Source organism: Meriones unguiculatus, chromosome 1 (assembly GCF_030254825.1).
Source record: "Meriones unguiculatus strain TT.TT164.6M chromosome 1, Bangor_MerUng_6.1, whole genome shotgun sequence".
NCBI classification, from domain to species: domain Eukaryota; kingdom Metazoa; phylum Chordata; class Mammalia; order Rodentia; family Muridae; genus Meriones; species Meriones unguiculatus.
Window position 1 is genome coordinate 154,733,655 of NC_083349.1, and position 21,780 is coordinate 154,755,434.

The 21,780-nt window shown below is 46.8% G+C and overlaps 1 protein-coding gene and 1 long non-coding RNA gene across 10 annotated transcripts in view; one reads left to right on the forward strand and one right to left on the reverse strand.

Moving 5' to 3' along the window:
- Amotl1 (angiomotin like 1) overlaps nt 1-21,780 on the reverse strand; it is a 113,447-nt gene that overhangs the window by 57,498 nt on the left and 34,169 nt on the right. Inside the window, exon 1 of one of the 9 annotated variants that reach the window (XM_060369478.1) lies at nt 7,803-8,618. The exons of 6 other annotated variants lie outside the window; for them this stretch is intronic. Coding sequence is in view for 1 of the 3 variants with exons in the window: in XM_021635141.2 (XP_021490816.1) it covers nt 6,752-6,800 (49 nt within the window). In the remaining 2 variants the exon portion in view is untranslated. Of the gene's footprint in view, nt 1-6,751; nt 6,986-7,211; nt 7,747-7,802; nt 8,619-21,780 lie in introns of those variants that run through there. 2 more of the 9 variants (XM_060369473.1, XM_021635141.2) reach the window with 2 other exon arrangements.
- Nucleotides 9,352-14,378, forward strand: LOC132648368 (uncharacterized). The gene is made up of 2 exons (XR_009586763.1): nt 9,352-10,496; nt 11,436-14,378. It is a non-coding gene; the product is annotated as an uncharacterized LOC132648368 (long non-coding RNA).

Here is a 21,780-nt window from a genome sequence, read left to right on the forward strand (position 1 = left end):
GAGGTGACGGGTCGCCTTTCCAGCATCAGGAGAGATGGCCCACAGTAAGTCAGACACTGCTTGAACGTCACATCGAGGAGGCACAAGAGCATTTTTTTTTAAAGGGGCTGGAGAAATGACTCAACGGTTAGGAGTGCCCACCGCTCTTCTAAAGAACCCGAGTTCAGCTCTCAGTCCCCACAACCCCCTGTAACCTAGCCCCGGAGGAGGCGAGGCTACCAGCCTCCCTGGGCACTCGCACTCACATGCACATAGCCTCTCAGAGACGCACGTGTGTATACACAATTAAAAACAAAATACTGTCAAGCCTTATTCTGAAGTGTCTTACCTTTGCCTCTTCTGTAGAACTTGTATACTCATATCCCACTAAATCCCACGTTAACTGTGGAATAAATGTTTAGCAGATCCATTTATGTTACAGAGGCCAGGTGACTTTTCTCAGGCAATAACGACCTGTCTACAGCGGCACACACCAAGACCTGGCGTGTCCTCCAAGTGACAAGGGAGGTGTGGAGAAGGGGGGAAAGTGTGTGGGACAGTGTGACCTGGGGGACCTGAGGAAGAAGTTCAATGCCGCCCACCACTCACCTCAGAGACCAGCCCCTTCCAAACACAAACTTTCAAGCTGAGACAAACTCCATTTCAAAGAGGGCTGCTTCAAGCCAGGCCCAGCTTAAGGGGCCCAGCCCTGCAGCCATGTGTGGTCCTAGAGCACGGCCGGAGGCGTGTTAGAAACACAACATCCTAGGCCCTTCCGCGACCTACTGGGACAGAACACCAATAACACACACCCTATGTTGTACCAAGCCCTCCTACGGACACTGCTGCTCACCCTTCTTAGGGTGAGAATTACTGTATTTTTCTTCCGGGGGGGGGGGGGAGTTCACTGAGGAAAAGGAAGCAGGGCTGCCGGTCAGGAGGTTGGATCATATCCTGGCTGACTCCAGCTTTGGGGCAGTGGCCACGCATCCTGCCACCTGCTGAGGTCAGCAGGAAAGGATAGCTTTCTCCGCGCCCTCATTGTTTTTGAAAAGGAAAAGGCCTGTTCTACAGACAGAACTAGATGGTGAATACAGCATCCTAGCTCACCCTACCACTCAGTCGCCGGTATGTGATGCCTGAGGCAGTGCCCCAAGCTGAAGAAGGGGGAGTTTCTGTAAGACTACATATGGGAACACCCTTGCTTTCCTACTGGTTTTGCAAACTTTTTTTTTTTTTAATTACACTTACTTTGTTTGGTAGGGGCAGCACATGCCACTGCACCTGTGTGGGGAATCAGAGGACAACTTTCAGGAACTCATTCCCTCCTCCCACCATATGGGTCCCCAGGATTGAACTCAGGTCATCAGGCTTCGTGGTATTGCCGTTACCCAGTGAGCCACCCTGTCAGCCCTTCTGGTGACTTTAGTAATGATGGCGGCACAAGTATACTGCAGGCCTCCATTTGTCCAGAACTGTACTGCGAATGACCTACATCTTATTCCATTTTTCCTTCATGCAACTCTGAGCTGTCTTCAACTCCACTTTACCTCTGGGGCTTCAGCAGGAAAATATTCCCCGTGGACAAATCGTATGGAGGTGGCAGAGATTAAGATTGTTATTAAACAGTCTTCTCTTATCTTTAAATATATACTAAATCATCTTTCCACATTATTTGTGTTACTAAGTTATAAGCACTGTGCTTTTTGCTACCTGTGTTTTAAGCCATCATTTCATGTGCTGTTCAAAAAGTCCTCGACTAGTCGACCACAGCAGCAAGTAAATCCTAGTACGTAGGAAACTAACACATAGAGATCGCTGTAAGTCGGAGACCAGGTCCTACACTTCGGTCTTTACCTATGGGAGGTTCAGGTCATGAAAACAGAAAAGGGAGAACAAAGGGAGAACAAGAGTTCCTAAGGAGGAGGGGTTAGGGGCTGGCATGGTAGCACATGCCTGTAATCCCAGTACCCAGGGAGGCAGAGGCAGGTAGATCTCTGTGAGTTTGAGGCCAGCCTGGTCTACAAAGCAAGTTCAGGACAGCCAAGGTTACACAGAGAACCCCTGTCTTGGAAAAAAATAAATTAATTAATTAAAAAAATGAAGGGGTAAGAGAATAAAGATTGCAATGGGCTATGTTCGAGTTATTCTGGGGAGTGGACGGGAGGCATGACTGTGGGAGAGGAGGGCCAACAGAAACAAAGTGTGAGAAAGCAGAACAAAATCACATTTTCATGCTAATTTCTTTCCATAGGGCTCAGTGGGCAGTGTTTGTGGCCAAGGTTGACAAACTGACGAACTCACATACTCAAAGGAGTGAAGCAATCCCTACAAGTTGCCCTCTGACCTCCACACACACAAACACATATATACATACACAGTGAATTAACAGCTAACAGCTTTTAAATGTAAAAATGAATAAAGGTCAGCACTGAGACTCACAGATTCTTAAAAGACATAATTTACAATTTAAACGTAAAATGTAAACATTTTAGAAGCAAGCATAGGCAGTCTTTGGGAAACAGGCCTAGGCAAGACATCCTTACAGGGAAACAAACACCAAAAGCACCACGCATAAAGAAAAAAAAAATCAGTTAATTGGACTTTACCAAAATTACAGACTTCGTTTTTCAAAACGGTTCCAGAAGGAGAATGAGAGGAGAAAACCACAGTGTGGGAAGGAGAGGAACAGCACATACTTGCACACCATACAAAGAACTCTGGGAGCCCGGGGAAAATAAACAATGGACCTTCCCCACAGAAGGCGTGCAGACAGCACAAAGCAGAGAGGATTCACGAGTCTAGGCATTGGGGAAATACAAACGAGAGCCCCAATAAGGTTACAGCACCTATTAAAACACCTGTGGGGGTAGCTTAAATGAAAATCAGTGACATCAGACGGCCAGGATGCAGAAAAGCCAGGTTACATGGCATGGAGGAATCTAAGATGAAACAGCTACTAGGAGAAGAGTTTAGCAATTATTTTATAAAAAGCACAGTTACCAGATAAGCTAGCATCCTGCGTACTTGTTTGAAATAGTGAAAAAATATGTTCACAGGAAATCCTATTGGTGAGCATCTACAGAAACCTTATCAGTAACAAATAAATACTGAGTGTAACCCAGGTGACTTTTGGCAGGCATGTGGCCAAACCACAGTGCATCCATAACTTGGAATACTACTCAGGCCAAAAAAAAAAAAAGGAACAAACCATTGAGACACACAAAGTTTTTGGTAGATCTCATGGACACGGTACAGAATAAAGAGCTGCTCTCAAAGGTTCCATGATTCAAGGATTTGTCTACATAAAGTCTGATATTACAAAATCGTAGAGAATTATATGCACAGGTGAGGTATTACTATAGTTCAGAGAGTGTGAGGAGAAAATAGGTGCCAGAACAGGAAGAGCCTCAAGAGACAGAATAGCTCTGCATCCTGACATGCAGCTGGATTCACAGTGCATGGAAGGTGCACACACACACGTGTGTGTGTGTGTGTGTGTGTGTGTGTGTGTGTGTGCAAACTGAAGACCCCTGTATAGGCCCTGAGGATTGCACCCACGTCACCTCAGTTCTGCTGGGGTGCCATGGTGATGGAATGGCCACCAAAGGAGAATGGGTACGCCTGGACCTTTCTACTATCCCCATAACATCCTGTGACGCTATGATAATTTCATATAGGGAAGTGAAGACGGAGTGAACTACAGATGTTTAAAAGATAACGAACCGAAACAGAGGCCCAAAGCAGCAGGGCTGGCCAGTGAGGCCGCAAACACAGTCGAACGCGCTCTGCAGCCTAACCTTTAAAAAGCTGTGCCCAGAGACTAAACAGGGATCTTCGTAACTCTCACGCCTCTACTTCCTCCTCAGCAGAAAGGGGGAAAAAAAAACAAAATCCTGATGTTGAGCCCCTAGAGGAGGCTGGGAGTTCTGCCCAGAGCTTGGGGTGACTGTACTCTTAGGTTTCACAAGTGACAGGAGGGTCCTCTTCCTGGACCCAGCGCAAGTTCCAAGAGCACCAACGTCTTCCTCCCAAAGTCGTACACTCACCCACCCACTGCTGCCAGGTGTACACAGATCGACTCCTCCAAGACAAAGCAAAGTCAAACCAACAGGACTTCAAAAGAATCTCTAGGCAAACAAATATTAAAACCTCAATAACCTCAGACAACAATTTCTAGCAAACTTTGTAATCGAATACATCCTCTGACCTGACCTAACTAACCTCTTGCTTTTCAAGGATTCTCTCACCTACTGAATTGTGGGTGATAAGAACCCTCCAATGTTAACAAAACATTCAAAATACTACAAAATTTCCTGGCCTGAGCTTCTATATGCACAGGCACAGAACCCAGACAGGAAGGAATGTTACTTGAGAAAACTTTGGTAAATGTTAGAAATGTTAGCAGTTCTTACAAAGCTCTACTTATTGGCCTGAAAATCAAAGTTTCATACTGTCCCTAGCACTTCCCTTGATCTGTGCCACTGGGCATTTTTTGAAGTCCTCTGTGTGCTATAGCGCTTTACCGTCTTCAAAGCACTTTCACAAACAGCCCCAGAAGACACAAAGCACACCTAGGGCATGCACTCTGCTGGCTGTTCTCCCAGCAGGGCCCCTGCCCGGCATCACTTAACTTGGCCTCCCTCCTGGACGTCAGAAAGAGCACAGTGCCATCCAGGGAGGCTCCAGACAAGCTGGCTGGCTCCAGACAAGCTGAGTGGAAGCAGGCTTGTCTCTCAGCTCTCATCAGCCTTCCCAGAAAATCACTCATATTCCTGCATCCATGAGCTGCCGTTGATGACAGATGCATTTGAAAATGCTTCAGTCTCCGAGTGGTCTTCAGTCTACTGGGGCCCTCCAGCCCACACCTTCTGAAAAGAACCTGAATCACCTAGATAGGAGCACAGTTTTCAAAAGGGGAGGAGGAAGGGAGCTACAGGGACAGCACCTTCACACTCGATTGTCACTTCTAGGCAGACAAAGGTCTTCCTCATGGGGGGGGATGTGGTGTGCAAAACAAAACAAACAAACAAACAAACAAAAAACACCTCACCTAAAAACTAAAAGTTACCTACCCACACACACCAGGACCCACACCAAACAAGAGGCCTCTAGAACCTTCTATCCTATGTCCTGGTCCTTACATGACCCTTCCACACATGCATACACACCAGGAACCCCACCACATAAGAGGTTTTTAGAACCTTCTATTCTGTGCCCTGTTCTTTTTCTTTCTGTTCAAATCTACCCATTCTGGTCCTTTGCTTTCCTTCCACACAATTCTACCTAAGTACTGTTCCCTCATTATTTTCATAAAAAGCCACCTTAGAGAGAAAGTATGTAATGTTCAGAGCATGGTCCTGGCAAGCACTTTTTCTACTCCTCTAGAAAGAACTTGGACTTGAGAACTTGAATCCCAGACATCCTTAAATACTGAGCAACGCCACCTGGGGCCTGTGTGGTAGGTAGTCAGGAAGACTCTCAGCCAGTCTGGCAGGATCCGCAGCCTAGTTTTGGAAGCAGGAAGCCATGAGTGTTCCACACTTTAAGCCCTGACTTTTCACTCCCTGAAAGGGAGCCTTCAAGAGTTGTAGCTGTTTAATATTACCCCATTCTGGTTGTGTGCACTTTTGGTGAACACGGGACACTGTTCTGAGCCCAGTGGGTTCTTTGAGACACCACACCCTTCACCACCACCAAGGACTTTTAACCCCACCAAACTTATAGTCTTAACAGCAGAACCAGGGGAAGGAAGCAGAGTGACCAAAGGACCAAAATCCATCCAAAATGTAAGCATCAAGGCCCTTAAGATTGAGACCTGTCTCCTAAAGCCTATGTCCAGATAACCCACACACTATCCAGGCTTAAAAGTATTTGCGATTTAGACAATACACCCATGACAAAGGCAGAAAGGCAAACATTTTCCAGAAAAGAAGAGAGGGAGAGAGAAAGAAAAAGAAAAGGAAAGGAAAAGAAAGAAAGAGAGAGAGAAAGAAAAGAATGGAAAGGGAGGGTGGGGGAAAGGCCTGGGATTCGCGACCCGACCCAAGTAGGGGACGTGGAGAGGAAACCTCATCCCCCAGCCTGGCTACTTAGGGCTAGTAGCAGTGGTTCCCCTGGGCTGTCATGAGCCTTCACGGGCTGTCCTGACACTCTCCTGCCTGCCACAAATGTCACGTTCCAAGAAAGTTCAACCAGCTCCCCCTTGGAAAGTTTACGTTTCCTCCCGGAAACCAGAGTCTTTTCAAGGCAGTGCCAACAGGCCAGGGAAAGCCGGATCCAACCCCCGATTTGTGCAAGAAACTTGTTTGGAAAGAACAAAGAAGGCGCAGGGGCGGAGGGGCCCGAGCCTCCGGGCCGGGGCAAGTCCAGGGGTCCCGGCGCCAGCGCGCCTTTGTCTGCACCGGAGCAGCGGCACCCGCCAACCCTCCCGCCCCTCCGGCGACCTGGACCGCCAGCCACACGGGAAAGGCCAGACCCGGAGACCGGGGTCCCGCGCGCGGACACGAGTCCCCGACCTCCGTGGGAATCCGCCCCGTGGGTATTGGGCACTCGGGGGGTGGCACGGAACCGGATTCCGCTTTTTGTCTTGTTCAGCCTTCTGGATCCCTCACCGGACACCAGCCCCGGCGCAGTTCTGGTTGCCCAAGTCCCCACATCTGGAGCAGAGCTGATGTCAGCCTAGGCTCCCAGGAGGAGCCGCGGAGACCTCTCGGCCAGGTGGAGGGGGGCTCCCTGTCCTCCTCCCCGACCCCCGGCTTTAGCTGGTTACCTCTCAGCACTGGCTCGCAAGGTCCCCGGCGCGACTTTGCCCTCCGCATGGGGCGATCATGGGCGATCCTCGCTTGGGCAACGCGGCGGCAGGGGAATGGCGGCAAGGGGAGGGCGGCTGGGCGGCGCGGCGAGGGGAAGGGGTGCTTGGAAGCAGAGAGATGCCCAGTTTCCCCTCCAATCCCACCCACCCCACCCCGCTGCCGGGTCCCTGAGCGCCCAGCGCTCCCGGCCGCCCGCGCGCTTCCCTGGAGGGTCGCTGGTCCAGTCCCTGTAACCCTACACCCCACCCCGCCCCGGCCCTGGCCGCGGGGCCCTAGAGCCCGTCCCCAGCTTCCCGTCGCCCCTCCCGGGACCTCGGAAACTGCTGGGGCTCAGGCTGACGTGTCTCCCTGAGACCAAGAGGGAGACTGACTCCCTTGTTTTGTCCCTTGCCGCCTCTAAATTCCTGTGACACTCACCATTTCTGTCTGAATGCCTTGGAATCCTTCCCTGGGGTATGCCTCCGAACTCTTGGCTAGGTTCGGTTTAGGATCAACTTTTCTTTTACATGGAATGTCCAGGTGAAAGTAGAAAGTCACATTTTTCCCAGCGTTCCCCAGGCCCTAGAACTTCCATCAAGTAGGGGGATCAGGATAGAAGAGGCCACGAGGAGAGGCCGGCCTAAACAGACCTTACCAATAGCCTTAAATATTCAGTGGGTTCCTAGGACCGTGCATCCTGTGGCCACAACCCCCAGGCCGTTATCTGCTCAAGCACAAGCAAAGAATTTAAGTGTGGAGACAGTGTTTCTGACTCTGCCCCGCCTTTGCAATCAGGCTCTTTCCTAAGCAACAATCCTTACCCTGCCCTATACTAGATTACACTCGCTTCCTTTTGAAGCTTTGTTCTGGGGCCTTTCTGGTCTTCTGAGAGGAGAAGCCTGTGGCTGCAGCCTAAGCCCTTACTTGGAGAGCTAGGGCAAACCAGCGCTTCTGTCTGTCTGCTCTCCTCCCTCTCTTATCAGGCCATCAGGGGGGTCATGTCTGGGTTGTGCCGACTCCCTAACTCACCTGCTCACAGCTCTGCCCTCAACGCTTCTTCTGGATTCCATGGCAGCCCCCCTGACTTGGTAACCTCTGTGTTCCTCAGACAGAGGGCCCAAATGTAATTGCTGAAATTATTTCTCAAGCACAGGCTTCATTTAAAGTCGGCTGCCATTGCAGGACACACAAAAGACAAGATATATGCACAGAGAAGGACTTGTTAAAGTCTGGAAAGAAGAGAGAAGAGGCCAGCTTTGTGAAGGAAGAGGGAAGGAGGGAGGGGCGGAGCTCAGATGAGCAGGAAAAGGAGGCACTGGGCAAGAGGCAGCAGAGCCCAGAGGGAATTGGCAAGGTCTGGGTGCTTGGTGAGAAAGTAGAAATGGGGAAAGAGTTTTTACTGTGAAGGAAGAGACAACATGAGTAAATGAACAAAGTCACAAAAGTATAGGCCTGGGAAGAACTGAAGAAACTGTGCACCACCTCTTTCACTTGGCTTCTGGGGAAACTCCTGCCTGGGCTGTGGAATGACTTCTCTAATGTCACAGAACAAGTTCAGTAGCAAAACCAAGGGTGGAGCCCATGTCACCCACTCACCCACGTCACCCACTCACCCACGTGTGCTTCCTACCACAGAATGTCAATGCTGAGCACTGGCTCAGGAGCAGAGTCTGTGCCCTGCAGTCAGGACTCATCTGGGACTTGACAAACAGTACAGCTTTGGAGAAGAGGTAATGACTAGAAACAGAGGACAGAGAGGCCCTTCTACACATTCTAAAAACCCTATGGGGTTCTGCCCTAGGAGGGAGCAAAATTAACCAGGTACAAGCACCAACTCTAGAACACAAACAAGCATGGGCTACATCATAGCTCAGCTGCTTCGTATCCTAATAACGTTGGACAAGTCACCTAATGTCTCCAAACCTCAGTATACTCCTAAGCAAAGGGACCAAACCAGCACCAAGTCACTCAAAGAAGTATGGAATGTTCTAGTTGGCCTTAACTGCTGGCTTGACACAGCCTAGCAGCAGCTGGCATCTGAGAAAGGAGTCTCTCCTGAGGGATTTCCCAGGTCCGACTGGCCTATGGGGTTGTATGTGAGGGATTGCCTTGATTCTCTGGGCTCTCTGCAGACTGTGAGCAGTGCCATTCCCTAGGCAAGCAGTCCCGCTTGTATCATAGAGTTAGCTAAGCCGTGCGTGTGGGCCAGCCAGCAAGCAGCATCCTCTGTGATTACTGCTGTACTTCCTTGATTGTGAAGTAAGTTCCTTGCTTAGAGGTAAATGCTGTTTGGAACAGCAAGCTCTGCTTGCTTCCTAGTTCCTTTAGATTGCTGCTTGAGTTCCTGACTTGATGTCCCCTCAATGAGCTGTTACCTATAAGATGAAATAAACCCTTTCCTCCTCTATGCTGCTTTTGGTCATGGTATTTGTCACAGCAACATAAAGGAAACTGAAGCATATGGATTCAGTACCTTTATGTTACATATATAAAGTAGATGCAAGTAAGTATAGACTTGCTGGTGTCCCAGTCAGCCTGGCAGATGGAGACTATTTGGGATAGTTGCAGGAAGCAATTAGGTGTGAGTCTGGAGAGAGGGAGGGTGGGGGATATCATATCTCTGGTGATATCAAATAAGAAAGATCACAAAACTTTGAAGTGGGGGGTTTTCTCTTTTCACTGAGATGGCTATCCTGAGTAAAAAGACAAAACAAAACAAAACAAAACAAACAAACAAACAACCTCTTAACAGACTTGGAGCCCTAGGCACAGGAAAGGGCCCTTCTGGGAAGAATGTGTCATGAGCACAGTTGAAAAACTGGTTTGAGGAAATGGTAAGTAACTTACTATCTTCTGGAGGAAATGTTGGAGACAGGGATATAGAGGAAAGAGAAAGATGGAAGGAACTGTGTAAACCAGTTCATACAGAAAGAAAGCATGCCTCAGAATGAAACCAGGGCGAGGAAGAGGCTGGGAAAGTAAAAGGCAAGATCAGAGCTACAGAGCCTCAGAGCTACAGAGCTCTAGGGACAGCTTGTGGGCTTGGGAATCTTCCGAGTTCATCAGATGAGTCTCACCTGCCCTCCTTCAATTGACTCCAAATAGCCAAATACATGACAGCTCACGCAGAAAGCCCAGTTTCCTTGACCCTAAGTCTTAATCCTCTCAACTGGTAACAATCTGTACCTTGAATGTAAGAAATGAATGTCCTATATGAAATGTTTCTGAATCTACTACTCAGAAACTATGAAAGAAAAGGCTCCCGCTCCAACAGGGCTTTCTCTATAATGTTTCAAAGAACATGCTTCATTTGAGCCAAACAGAAATAAGATATAATGATAATAATAATAATAATAATAATAATAATAATAATGAGTTCATGGTGGTACATGACAATAATCCCAGCTCTCGAGTGGCAAAGACAGGAGGATTGTAGCAAGTTCTAGGCTCACTGAGAATACCAGGTCAGCCATGGTGACTAGTAAGACCCTGCCTAAAATAAATAATTTGTCTTAACTAGCAAGGAAAGTAGTGATTCATTCCTGTGCTTCTGGGGGAAATCTATATACTCACACTAAATGTCAACATCCATTCTAAAGAGACTCAAGCTTTCACTTGCTAATTGCTAGGGAAGGTGACTGATGGGCCCAATCGGAGTGCCTTCTGGGACCAAGCAGGACCGTTATTGGATATTGCCAATAGGACACGAGCAGGAGTGGGAAGGTGAGTTGCTGGGGGCATCCATATAGAGAATTACTACGGCCTTAGGACAGGACCTGAGCACTAGCCTGAGTTCTTCCAGACTGGGAGGGTAACGTGGAGATAATGTATATCAAGATCTGCTGCATAGGAACTCAGCAAGAGTCTCCTCCAGAATTTCAAAACACCAAGGACTTTCAATACATTATTAGCATTCACATCTCTCTATTCACATCCTTAGCATCTAAACACACACTCTAAGTCCTTATTGGCTTGTGCCTTGCTAGTTGAACACCAAGTAGCCAAACAAGAAGGCCCAAGCTTGCTAGGAAAGAAGGATTAACAACAAAAGCAGAGTCCCCAGACTTGATCGTAAAAGGAATCTCTAAGATGGTCACTACAGCCTGTCGGTCACAATTAATGACTGTCAAAACAATCAGACAACCTTGATTAAAATGATTTGTTTTGCTTCTAGAAGGCATTTTCCTTCTAAATCTCTTCTTTTCACAAGCTTTATGAGTACCCTTGTGAGGACTCCGATGTCTCACTGCCCTCCACTGTCCAATGTATCCATGCAATATGTATTACCCACCCATTAGCATGTACAATACAAGGAGTTCCGAGCCAAACAGAATGGTATATTGTATAGCTGTCCTAGTTTAGGCATTATTGTTAATTTCTTAATATATATATATATATATTCTATGTATTATGTAACTTTAATTTATCATATGTATGTATTGCAGAGGAAAACATCTTAGGTGTAGATATATGAGTTGCTTTTCGCATTCCCATAACCAAAGATCTGACAAGAAATAATTAAAGACAGAAAATATTTATCTGAGCTCATTCCATTGTTGGTGGCAGGAATGTGGGGCTGCTGGGTCACAGCTGGGCAGATGAGGAGGTAGAGAAAGGGGGTTCCAGCTTCCACATAGTTTACTCATTTCCTTCTTTATTTAGTGAGAACTCTACTCCATGGGATGGTTCCACCCACATTCAGGATGGGTCCTCTACCCTCACTTCCCCTCGAAGAAAGCCCTGACAAACAGGCAAAGTCCTCACCAGCCCATCTGATGGAGACAATTTCCTAACTGAGGATCTCACTTCCCAGATGACTGGACCTTGTGCCAAGCTGACAGAAAACCAACCAGCAAAGAATCCATCAACTGGAACTCTGCCCTGTTTGAAATTCACTGAAGGACTTTGAGATGGACAAAACACCAGACTGTGCACTACCATCACTTCCGCCACAGGTTGCTTGGCTCACTGACTCAGCTGGAGGCCTGTCTGTCTGGATGCTTTCAGTATCACACCCTCAGTGACACACTGGTCTCTTGCCTCATCAGTTTCTCCTGGGGGTGTTATTACCTAACATGCACTAAGCATGTAATTGGAGCCATTAAAATGTGAGAGACAGAGAAGATAAGATCATGGCCAGAGAAAATGCATCTGCAATGTAAACGCACTGGGAAAGAGGAAAGGATGTTTTATTCTGAAAACTGACTTGCAAACAAACCAACATTCAGTTACCAGCACTCACATAGTGGCTTACAACCATCCGTAACTCCAGTTCCAGGAGATCCATTCTCTTCTGGCCTCTGCAGGCACTGCACATCCATAATGACACGTATGTATGTAACATAAATGCAGGAACTCCTGCCTCCCACACATAAAGTAAATATTTTTCTAAGAAAGAAAGAAAATAGCTCTAGACATTGCTAACTGCACCTTCGAGCCCTAAGTTGACCTGGGCTGAGAATTACCGAGTTGGGTAGATAATTGACATTGCTCAATAGAAAGAGCTCCCCTCCCCCGGCCTTCTCTCCATATTGATCCTTCCTTGATGGAAAGCAATCTCAGTTGTGTTGGCCCTACAACTGTATCTCACGCAAAGGAGGCAGTAGCTGCTTGTCATCTTTTCATAAAAGAAACAGTTTATTGTTTCGTTCCTAGTGGCGATATACATTTTTGTATACAAAACTGAAAGCACACCGAGTTTCCAAAAACTTTAAGCCATTGTTAAAGGAAAGATTTGAACCTTTCATGATGGTATACACCTATAATCCTAGGACCAAGAATTTCAGGCCAGGACTATCCAAACACTCAAAGAGACAATTTCCCATCACAATTCCATGCTGGGGGCTTACAAGGAATTAGGCTCAGCCCAGGTGATCTATTCTGAAAACCTATCTCTTTAACCCGGAGCCAGAGAAAAGTAGAGCAGGCCTGTGCATCTTGCCATGACCTGTGCATCTTGCCTTTTCTTTTAGAATGGAAACAACAGACCAGCAGGACAGCAGAGAAAGCCTCACTGTGCCTAATGGTCCCAGCAACTAGGAATAGCTCAATTTAGAAGAGGCAGATCATTTTTTACTACATAAACTCTAGAGAGATGTAAAAGTTGACATGAGAAATCAGAAAGTACTTGTGTCTGCAATAAAAAGCCAGCGTCATTCTAGTAGCAATGGCTTTAGAATACATAAGGTAGAGAGAAGACTATGTAGACACAAATGGGAAAGTTGAATCCCTGAATAGAGAAATTAGTGGAACGGGCAAGGAATTCTGAAAGCACAGCTAGGCAAGAGCACATAGATTCAGTCGAAGTGGAGCCCGGAAGATCCATGATCCTTCTGTAGGCTAGAATGTACCCGGTACATTTCAGTAGTCTCCGAGCCATCTGTACAGCTTGTAAAAACAGAGTGCTGGGCCTGTCCCAGCTTTTGACTCAGTGGGTCTGGGCATGTCCTCAAATTTACATGTCTGACAAGTTTCCCAATGGTGCTGAGGCTGCCTGCCCATTTGTTACTGAGAACCACTGGCACAGTGGTTCTATTGGAAGCCGTAGAAGACAGAAGGAGACAGGGACCCAAGCTTGAACCCTCTAGGGACCTTGTTATTAACATCACTGTACAATAGAGCAGGTTTTCTCTGGAGATAGGACCCATTCCTCATACACATGATATCCTGCCAGATCTTCTAAAGATGCTGAGTGTGAATTAAGGAGGAGGGCTCACTCCCAGGAGGACACTAAGATGCTCTGACTTCTCCAAAATAAAGCAATTCATCCAGTTTTTGTTAAAAAAAAAGATTAGGAAAAATATCAAAATCATAGCATCCAAGAAGACATATAACCGGTTCAGAGGACTTGTGACAGTTAATCTTTATTATCAACTTGACCACATTGAGGATCACTTAGAGGGCACACCTCTGAGAAGACTTGGGAGGATGCTCCAGAGAGGACTGATGGAGGAGCTCTATCCCATGGCAGGTTCTCATACTGGATGAAGAGGAAAAGAAGAAGTCTTTTCCTGAGCATTGCATTCATCATTCTGCTTCCTGATGGCAAATGCAGCACAGCCAGCTGCCTTGTTCCCCTGTCCCATGCTGTCCCCACCATGCTGGACTGGACCCTAGAACTACAAGCCACAAAAGCCCTTCTGTTCTTAATGATGCTTTGGTCAGGTGTTTCATCACAGCAGTGAGGAAAGTGCCTATTGTAGGATTCCCCTGTATTTACACAAATTGTGGCTCATGTCCAACCCTTTCTGCATAAAGAGTTGATTTCTAGCTTCCATTCTCTTATTGGGGTGATAAATAGAAATACCTCCCACTGAAAATCATGTTTGATTGGTGCAGGCCCCTAAACTGAGTCAGGTAGGCCTCTACACCCATGATGTGGCACTGAGTCATGTCTGCCAAGCCTACTAACACAACAGGAGAAAATCCAAGGCAAAGAGCAGAACCCCAGAGGGGGCTCCCATCACCAGGGCTGCTGGGTGAAGCCGGAGAGCACTGGGGCTTGAATATCAGATAAGCTACCAAACTGTTAATGTAGCATGTCCCAAATATTTAGGAAGCTTATCATAAATAAATACAAAAATTGAGTAGCCTTTTATTTTCTAACTTGCCTTTCCAAATCCTTACTCATCCTGGTTATAGCCTTAAGACCTGGTAAAAGGTCTATATAAAGAGTTGTTGGCGACCTATTCATAGATCATGAACTCAAGTTAATATGACTAGTATAGAGGAGTCTCTTAGAAAGAAGTGCACTGTCAGCCACAAGAAACTGAGAACGGTCAACCAGTCATAATGCTGGTAACAAAGGGAAAGGAATGAGTCCATCACTAGTAAACATGCTTTGACAGAGTTGTCCCACTCAGCCGAGTTAAACCTGAGTGCCTTTGAGAGGGGGCAGACTGTCAGGTATCAGGACAGCATCTACAGAGGCACACAATTGGCTCACTATGAAGTTGCCATGCTGATCTGGGTTTTTATGTGGGAAGAGATTCAGCCATGTCAACCTCAACCCCACTGCTCTGAACTCAGTCCTTGGACTATGGTGAAAGAGCTCAAAGGGAGAGCATCAGCTGGCCTATGGCAGACAGGAAGTTTTTCATGCCCTCTGACTTGTTCGTTGTACGACTCACACTTTAAAAAAGGGTCCCATCCACAAAGCCTGCTCGGTATCTCCTTGACCTCTGTGACTGAGTCTGGTTCTTCTTCCCTGGAGCCCTGAGAGCCCTTTGCACCCACCGAATATAAAGAGCAACCACAATCACCAGGGAAGTGCAAACTATAAGCTCTTTGCACTTATCACCGTGATTAATCCTTCCCAGCAGCCCCATGAAATCAACAGTCACACATCTCAGAACAGAGGGATTCAAGCAGCATCTCATTAGGTGATTCCAGCAGCACATGGCACCAGCAGCTGCACATGCTCGGACACCTGGACGATCTGGCAAGGCCACTGCTCATTGATTAGAACCCCCTGCTGCTTGTTACCATGTGGAACACGCTAGGCAACTCTAACACAATTTTAAGTATTTGAGCTTAAGCCTAGCACAGAGACACCATTTCAGCTTGTATCCTCTGTGGAATGGAGGCCTTCTCCCTTTCCTAAATGTACTTATGTGGGTGTGGTGGCTTCGTTTTTCATGTTTTTGTTCCATTTCTCTTCTTTTGGTGTCACTAGATGAACAGAATAAGAAAGGAGAAAGAGCATGGACTTCAAAGAAGGAAGAGATGAGAGAGTGCTGGCACAGGCATGTAATCTCAGTATTCAGGCAGAGGCAAAAGAATCTCTCAGTTCAAGACCTGCCTAGTCTACTTAGCAAGTTCTAGGCCAGCCAGAGTTACACAGTAAGACCTTGACTCAATATACATATATATATATGTGTGTGTATGTATGTATGTATATATGTATATATATATATATATATATATATATAAACAAACAAACAAATAAAAATTTTAAAACATCAACCAACCAACCTTTAATTGTAAAGGCAAGTAGAGAAGATGAGAATGGTGTTTATTAAATGTGGGCCATGCTATAGATGAGCTTATTCATTCAACCTTACTGGGCTGGGGAGGTAGCTCAGTGGTTTAGAGCACTTGCTGCTCTTGGGAATCCAAGATAGGTTCCCAGCACCGACATGGAAGCTCACAACCATCTGTAACTTCAATTCCAGGGGGATCTCAGGCCCTGCTCTGGCGGCCTTGGACACCAGGCACACGTGGTGTGCAGTGCTCACACATGCATGCAGGCTGACACTCATACCTATACAATAAAATAAATGTACCTACCAAAAGACAGCCTGGAGGGGGCGCAGCTCGTGGGCACCTGTAGTCAACCCACACAAGTCCTGTCAAAGGGACCCTTTGAGTCAGGGGGTAGAGGACACAGCTCGTTGAGGCCAAAAGGGAAAGCTTGTATTTAAGGAGAAGGGAAGATCAGTTGGTAGAGTGCTCCCTTAGCGTGTAAGAACCCATGGGTTTGATCTCCAGCACCAAATAAAGCCAGGCATGGTGGCACACATCTGCAGGCCCAGCACTTAAAAGAGAAGAGATACAGAGATAAGGATTTTAAAGTCATCCTCAGTATTCTGATGGTCTTATCAATTTTTTTTTTAATTTTATTGTATGTGCATTAGTGTGAAGGTGTCAGATAGCTTGGAATTGGCATCTGCCATGTGGGTGCTGGGAACTGAACCCAGGTCCTCTGGAAGAACAGACAGTGCTCTTAACCACTGAGCCATCTCTCCAGTCCCCCTGGTTTTATCAGTTTGACATAAATCTAGGAAAAGGGAGTCTCGACTGAGAAAATGCCTCTGTAAGATTGCCCTATAGGCAAATCTGTGGGGGTACTGTGCTAATGATTGATGTGGGGGGCCCAGGTTATTGTGGGTGGGGCCACCTCTGGGCAGGTGATCTTGGAATGCATAAGAAAGCAAGCTAAACAAGTCATGGGGAGCACCCCAATAAGCGACACTCTTCCATGGCCTCTGCTTCAGTTCCTGCCTCGAGTTTCTGTCCTGACTTCCCTTGGTGACTGATTCAATGTAAGAGTTATGACTGAAATATGCCTTTGTCTCCTCAGGTTGCTTTTGGTCATGGTATTTTATCACAGCAACAGAAACCTTAACTCAGACATTTAGCTTTCATAGTGAGCGTGAGGCTAGATTTGGCTACATGAGAGCCTTTTTCTAAAGAAATAAACAGACAAACAAACAAACAAACAAATAAAATATGTAAGCTGACCAGCCAATAGTAAACCATTCTCATTTCCTGATAGTAAGCAAACAGTAAGCCAGGCACAGCTGTGTACACCTGCAGTCTCGGCCCATGAGAAGCAGACACAGGAGGGTCAAGGCTATTCATAACTACACAGACCATTTGAAGCTAGACTATCATGTCTCAAATGGCAGTGCTCAGCAGCAGAGCATATGGAAGCCTTCCCAATCCCCAAATCAAACCAATCCCCATCCCCTTCCCCACAGCAGTCCAGGTTCTCCTCCCAGACTCCTTCCTCTGGTGGATCAAGAACCTGAAGGCTGTCAAAGTGTGTTTCCTGTTAAGGGGTAAAGTGAACGCAGGTACAGACTCCACTCTGTCTGGCATTAAAGGAGCTTTAAGAAGAAGGAGGATAGGACATCTCTGCCAGGTGGCCAGCAATCCTATCCAGAGGGCTCAAAGGTCACAGGGAGAAGAGAATTAAGGAGAAATAAATATCCAGACACACTTGGTGTTGAAATAAATGCATGTCTGTACTCTGGGGATGGGTGCTCATCTCCAGAAATCCTGGAAGGGGCGTGCTGCAGCAGACAGCGAGAGACAGCCAGCAACGAACATCTGTTTTCCCCATTTTGCCAAGGAACATTCTTTTTAAAATCCCCTTTTATAACTTGACCTGCTCTACTTCCTGGCGTGGAGCCCTAGGAAAGCATCCAACTTAGGATGGAAAAGGGGAGGAAAGCGTAAGGAAGAGGAGGGGAGACTGGCCTGCACAGAGGGTAAGCTTCAGGACTGAAATGGGGGAGGCAAAGAGATAGAGAAAGAGGATCTGAAAAGGGGGAGAAGAGAAAGGAGAGGAGACTGTGAGGGGCAAGGCAGGCAGGCAGTCAACATGTGAAAGCAAGTCAGCTTAATGACTTATCAGCAGTCCACCTGATAAGACACGGCAAGGGGTGTGAGAGACAAGAACAGGGCACACTCCTGGAAGAGCCTCAGCAGGAGTGCCCCAAAACTGTGGTCATAACACCCTAGAAAAGATCAGGCTTTTTTTTTTTTCTTCAGACTCCTCACTAGCCCCCTCATCACCACCACAGCGTGCTTAGCAATTGGTACAATACCAGTGTTTCTATGGAGGCACACTCCTGTTTAACATTCAAGAACAACTGGCCACAGGCCTATTCATTCCTACTGGAAGTATCTGCCCAGCAGAAAAAGGCTCTTTCCTTCCCTCCGTATTCTTCCTTTGCTCTTTTCTCTCTTTTTTTCCAAAGTGAGCACCCACTCATCTTTTAGAATGTGCTGCCTTCTCAGCCTATTGTTACTCCCAACTGGGACTGACACCACCTGCGCATTATTTCGTGGACAAATCTGAGGGGATGGGGAAGAGACAGGTATTCCTTTTAGCCCTGCTGCACCCCCCGTCTCACCCTCTACCACATTCCCGCTGTGTAACCCCTTGCCCTGGAGTTCACAAGACTTTATTTTCCCTTACACATGTGTCATCATCACCAGGAGCCATGAGGGATTTTGCATTCGGGGTCCCATGCTGAAACAGGAATCTCAGAGAAGTTTCTGTAGCTGTGGCTTTACAACCTGTCATCGAAAATCCCTTTGGAGCACACTGATTGTTGGTGGATAGTCTAAACAATATGGCTCTGAACAACTGTCATCGACAATTTTGTCCTCAACAGCCCCTACTAGGTACAGACATCCTTTCCCCCATATTTAGAAGAAGTTGCTTTGGGACCACCACCCCAAATCTGTGATGCTCAAGTCCCCAAACCCTTCAAGTAAAATGGTATGGTTTTGCACAGAACCCACAATGTCCTCCCTTATAAACTTGAAATCGTGCCTGAGTTGCTCACAACATCTAGCACAGGCAAACACTGTTAAAAGTTGTTACACTGCGCACATGGTCAGCACAGGCACGGTAAAAACAAAATTCTGCCCACGGGTGGTTAAGTCCATAGATGCGGAATGGATAAGTAGAGAACTCAAGTGTGTGTGTGTGTGTGTTGTTGTTGTTGTTTTATCCAACTCCCAGCTGAATCGCTCCAAAAGAATACAGTGCATTCTTCTCCCCGGGAAACTGAGACTGGCTCCAAAACCAGGATTATATGTCTAATCGTCTAACTAGCTCAGTAGCCTCCGGCAGATAATTCCATTTCTCTGAGCTTCCATTTTCTTCTCCATAATATGGAACTATCTTAATGGGCTTTACTGAGTTGGTCTGAGGATGAAAGGGCTGCTATGCTCCAAAAGATAAATCACCAGAAACTGAGCTGCTCAGTGTAGGCAACAGAAATCATGTGATGTCCTCTGTGATTGTTCTGTTGGGGCAGGGAGGCTGGGCCACGCCCTGTGGGAGGGTGAGGTTTCCTGTGAAGGGAACTGAATTTTCCACTGTCAATCATCTGGACAAAAAGATCATCTGGAGGAAAAATCTCCCTCCCTCTCAGAAGCTCCATCTGATGCCTCCAAGGAGGACAGCTGGACAGAGAGGTTTCCAAGGGGTGGAGAGAGCTGGGATAGACCCAGGGATGGAGTTGGAGATGAGATCAGAGCTAGGCAAATGCCAAGTGGATCTCAAACTTGAGGTGATTTGGGTTTCTGCAGTTTCTCCTGGACCAGGCCCTTTCTGAGACTGCAAGGGGACCCAGCGCGCCAAATCTATATACCTGCAACCAGAGGAACACAACACAATGTGAACCACCCAGACACCCAGCAAACGAAGACCAAGGCTCTAGTTTGGATGTGAGCAGGCACACCAAAGGCCATGGCCAGCATTGAGCAGCCACCAGTTTTTGCAGGAGAGAAGACATGGACTGTTCACCTCAGTGTTTATTGGCTACACTGAGAAACGCCAGCTTCCTGATCTCTGAGCACGATGCTGCAATGGCCAACTTCCTCTTTCTAGAATTCCAGGACATTAAACTGGAGGGTAACTTGAAAGAAAGCCATGGCTTCTTAAGTCAAATGGCCTGATGAATACTGGAGATTGTTATAACAAGGATACCAATGTGGGATAGGACTTAAATTCCACTCTGGTAAGCTGGTATGGCTCCTTTGTGTGAAGTCCTAGCAAAGAGTCAGTGTTTGAAAAGCCTGGTTCTTTTTCTTTGTTCATCATATAAATGAGAGAGAGAGTACACCAGATCTGTGATGCATTTCACCCAGAACAGATCTGCACATGATTTCTTGAGTCTTGACACACAGAATAGGCAAGAGGTGGTAAGTGGCAATATTATTTAATGTATATGTAAAAAATTAAATGTTTACAAATTTTAGATCATGCTGGAGGGTGTCCAAGTACCTGCCCAGGAAGATGTCCAATGTGAGTTCTGAGGTCAGCTGCTCAGTTTAGCTCTTGCTCACCACTATGGCCTGAGGGCAGCGCTATTATTATCCTACTGCATTTGTCAAGGTTCAAGAGGAATGATTGATGGGTGTTTGAAGATGGGATTACTTAGCAAATTGTAATGACCAAGACTAAGGAAAAGCAAAGGGTTAGAATGAACCACCCAGGTTGGTCACAGTGGAGAATGCCACCATCCCTGTGATGGCTAATTTGATGTTCTATCTTGATTGGATTTAGAGACACTCCCCAATATCCCCTGCCCCAACCCATATGTGCCCAGAGCCCCTCATTAGTCCAGTCCAGGTAGAAGCCTAGAAATTCATTGCAAAGCAACATTCTCCAAAGCACAGAACAAAGCGGAAAACAGTGATAAGCAGCTCTGGAGATATGTTTGAAAATAGCTGGCGCATGATCTTACAGATTATGAAATGTGGGTACGATGAACCTGCCCAAGCTCAGGAGGCATGTAAGGAGTAAGCTAATGTCCAATGTCCAAACTTATGCAGTATGTAAGTCCATATTCTTAGCCTCGAGGACACATTGCCCAGAAATTGTTTGGATTGTTGTCCACTTTCTACTCTATCTAGCCATTCTAGTAAGAGACTCTTTCCCACCCCACCTAGTCCAGTTTTCAGTCTGCCTGGAGCTGGGAATGGCAATAAGCCTGGGAATCAGGTTGCAGAGTACAAGCTACTTTCAGGCTCCATCTCCTCCTCTCCGCCTGTCCTCCCTGTGGAACATGGATGTGCTGTGGAATCTAAGCCAGCTCCTAACCACTGTGTGGAACGACCCTGGAGAAGCCGAGCATTGAGAAGCTGCTCCACCAGTCACCGATGGCTGATGCTTGTTGGGAGAGGGAAATTGGCCTGGAAACTGTGTAAGCATTTGCATGTTGGCCTTTGTGACAGTGGCCCAAGTAACTAAAAGGCCAAGCTCATATGTGGAAAAAGTGAGACTCAGGTCACAGTCTGAGCAGTAAGAGAACTGCTGGAGACAGCTAGTGACCATCTGTGTTTGAGTTCCCGTGTTCCTCCTGTACTGAATTAGACTGTTCTGCTAAGCCCTTCCTTCTGTGAGATAGTAGAGGTGGCTCACAGCTGGAATATGAGGGAAAGAGACAGACATCTTCGCACAGAATTGTCAAGAGTGAGTATACTCTTTTTGGTAGCATCCTGACTTACTTCTTTGTCAAGTGGACACAGAGAATCCAGTGGATTTTATAACCACGTAGATACGGTGATGCCAAGATGATACCAAGCCACCTGGATTTTCAATGACTCTGAGGAGTAGAGCCTTCTCACATCCCAACACTGGGCTAAATCACAAGCCAGAAACAGGACTTTGGTGTGTTATGCCGCTGGTATTAGGGTTCAGCCTATCCTGAACCAAACCTACAGGCTCTTATACAGAGCTCCAAAACACTTTCCTCATTTG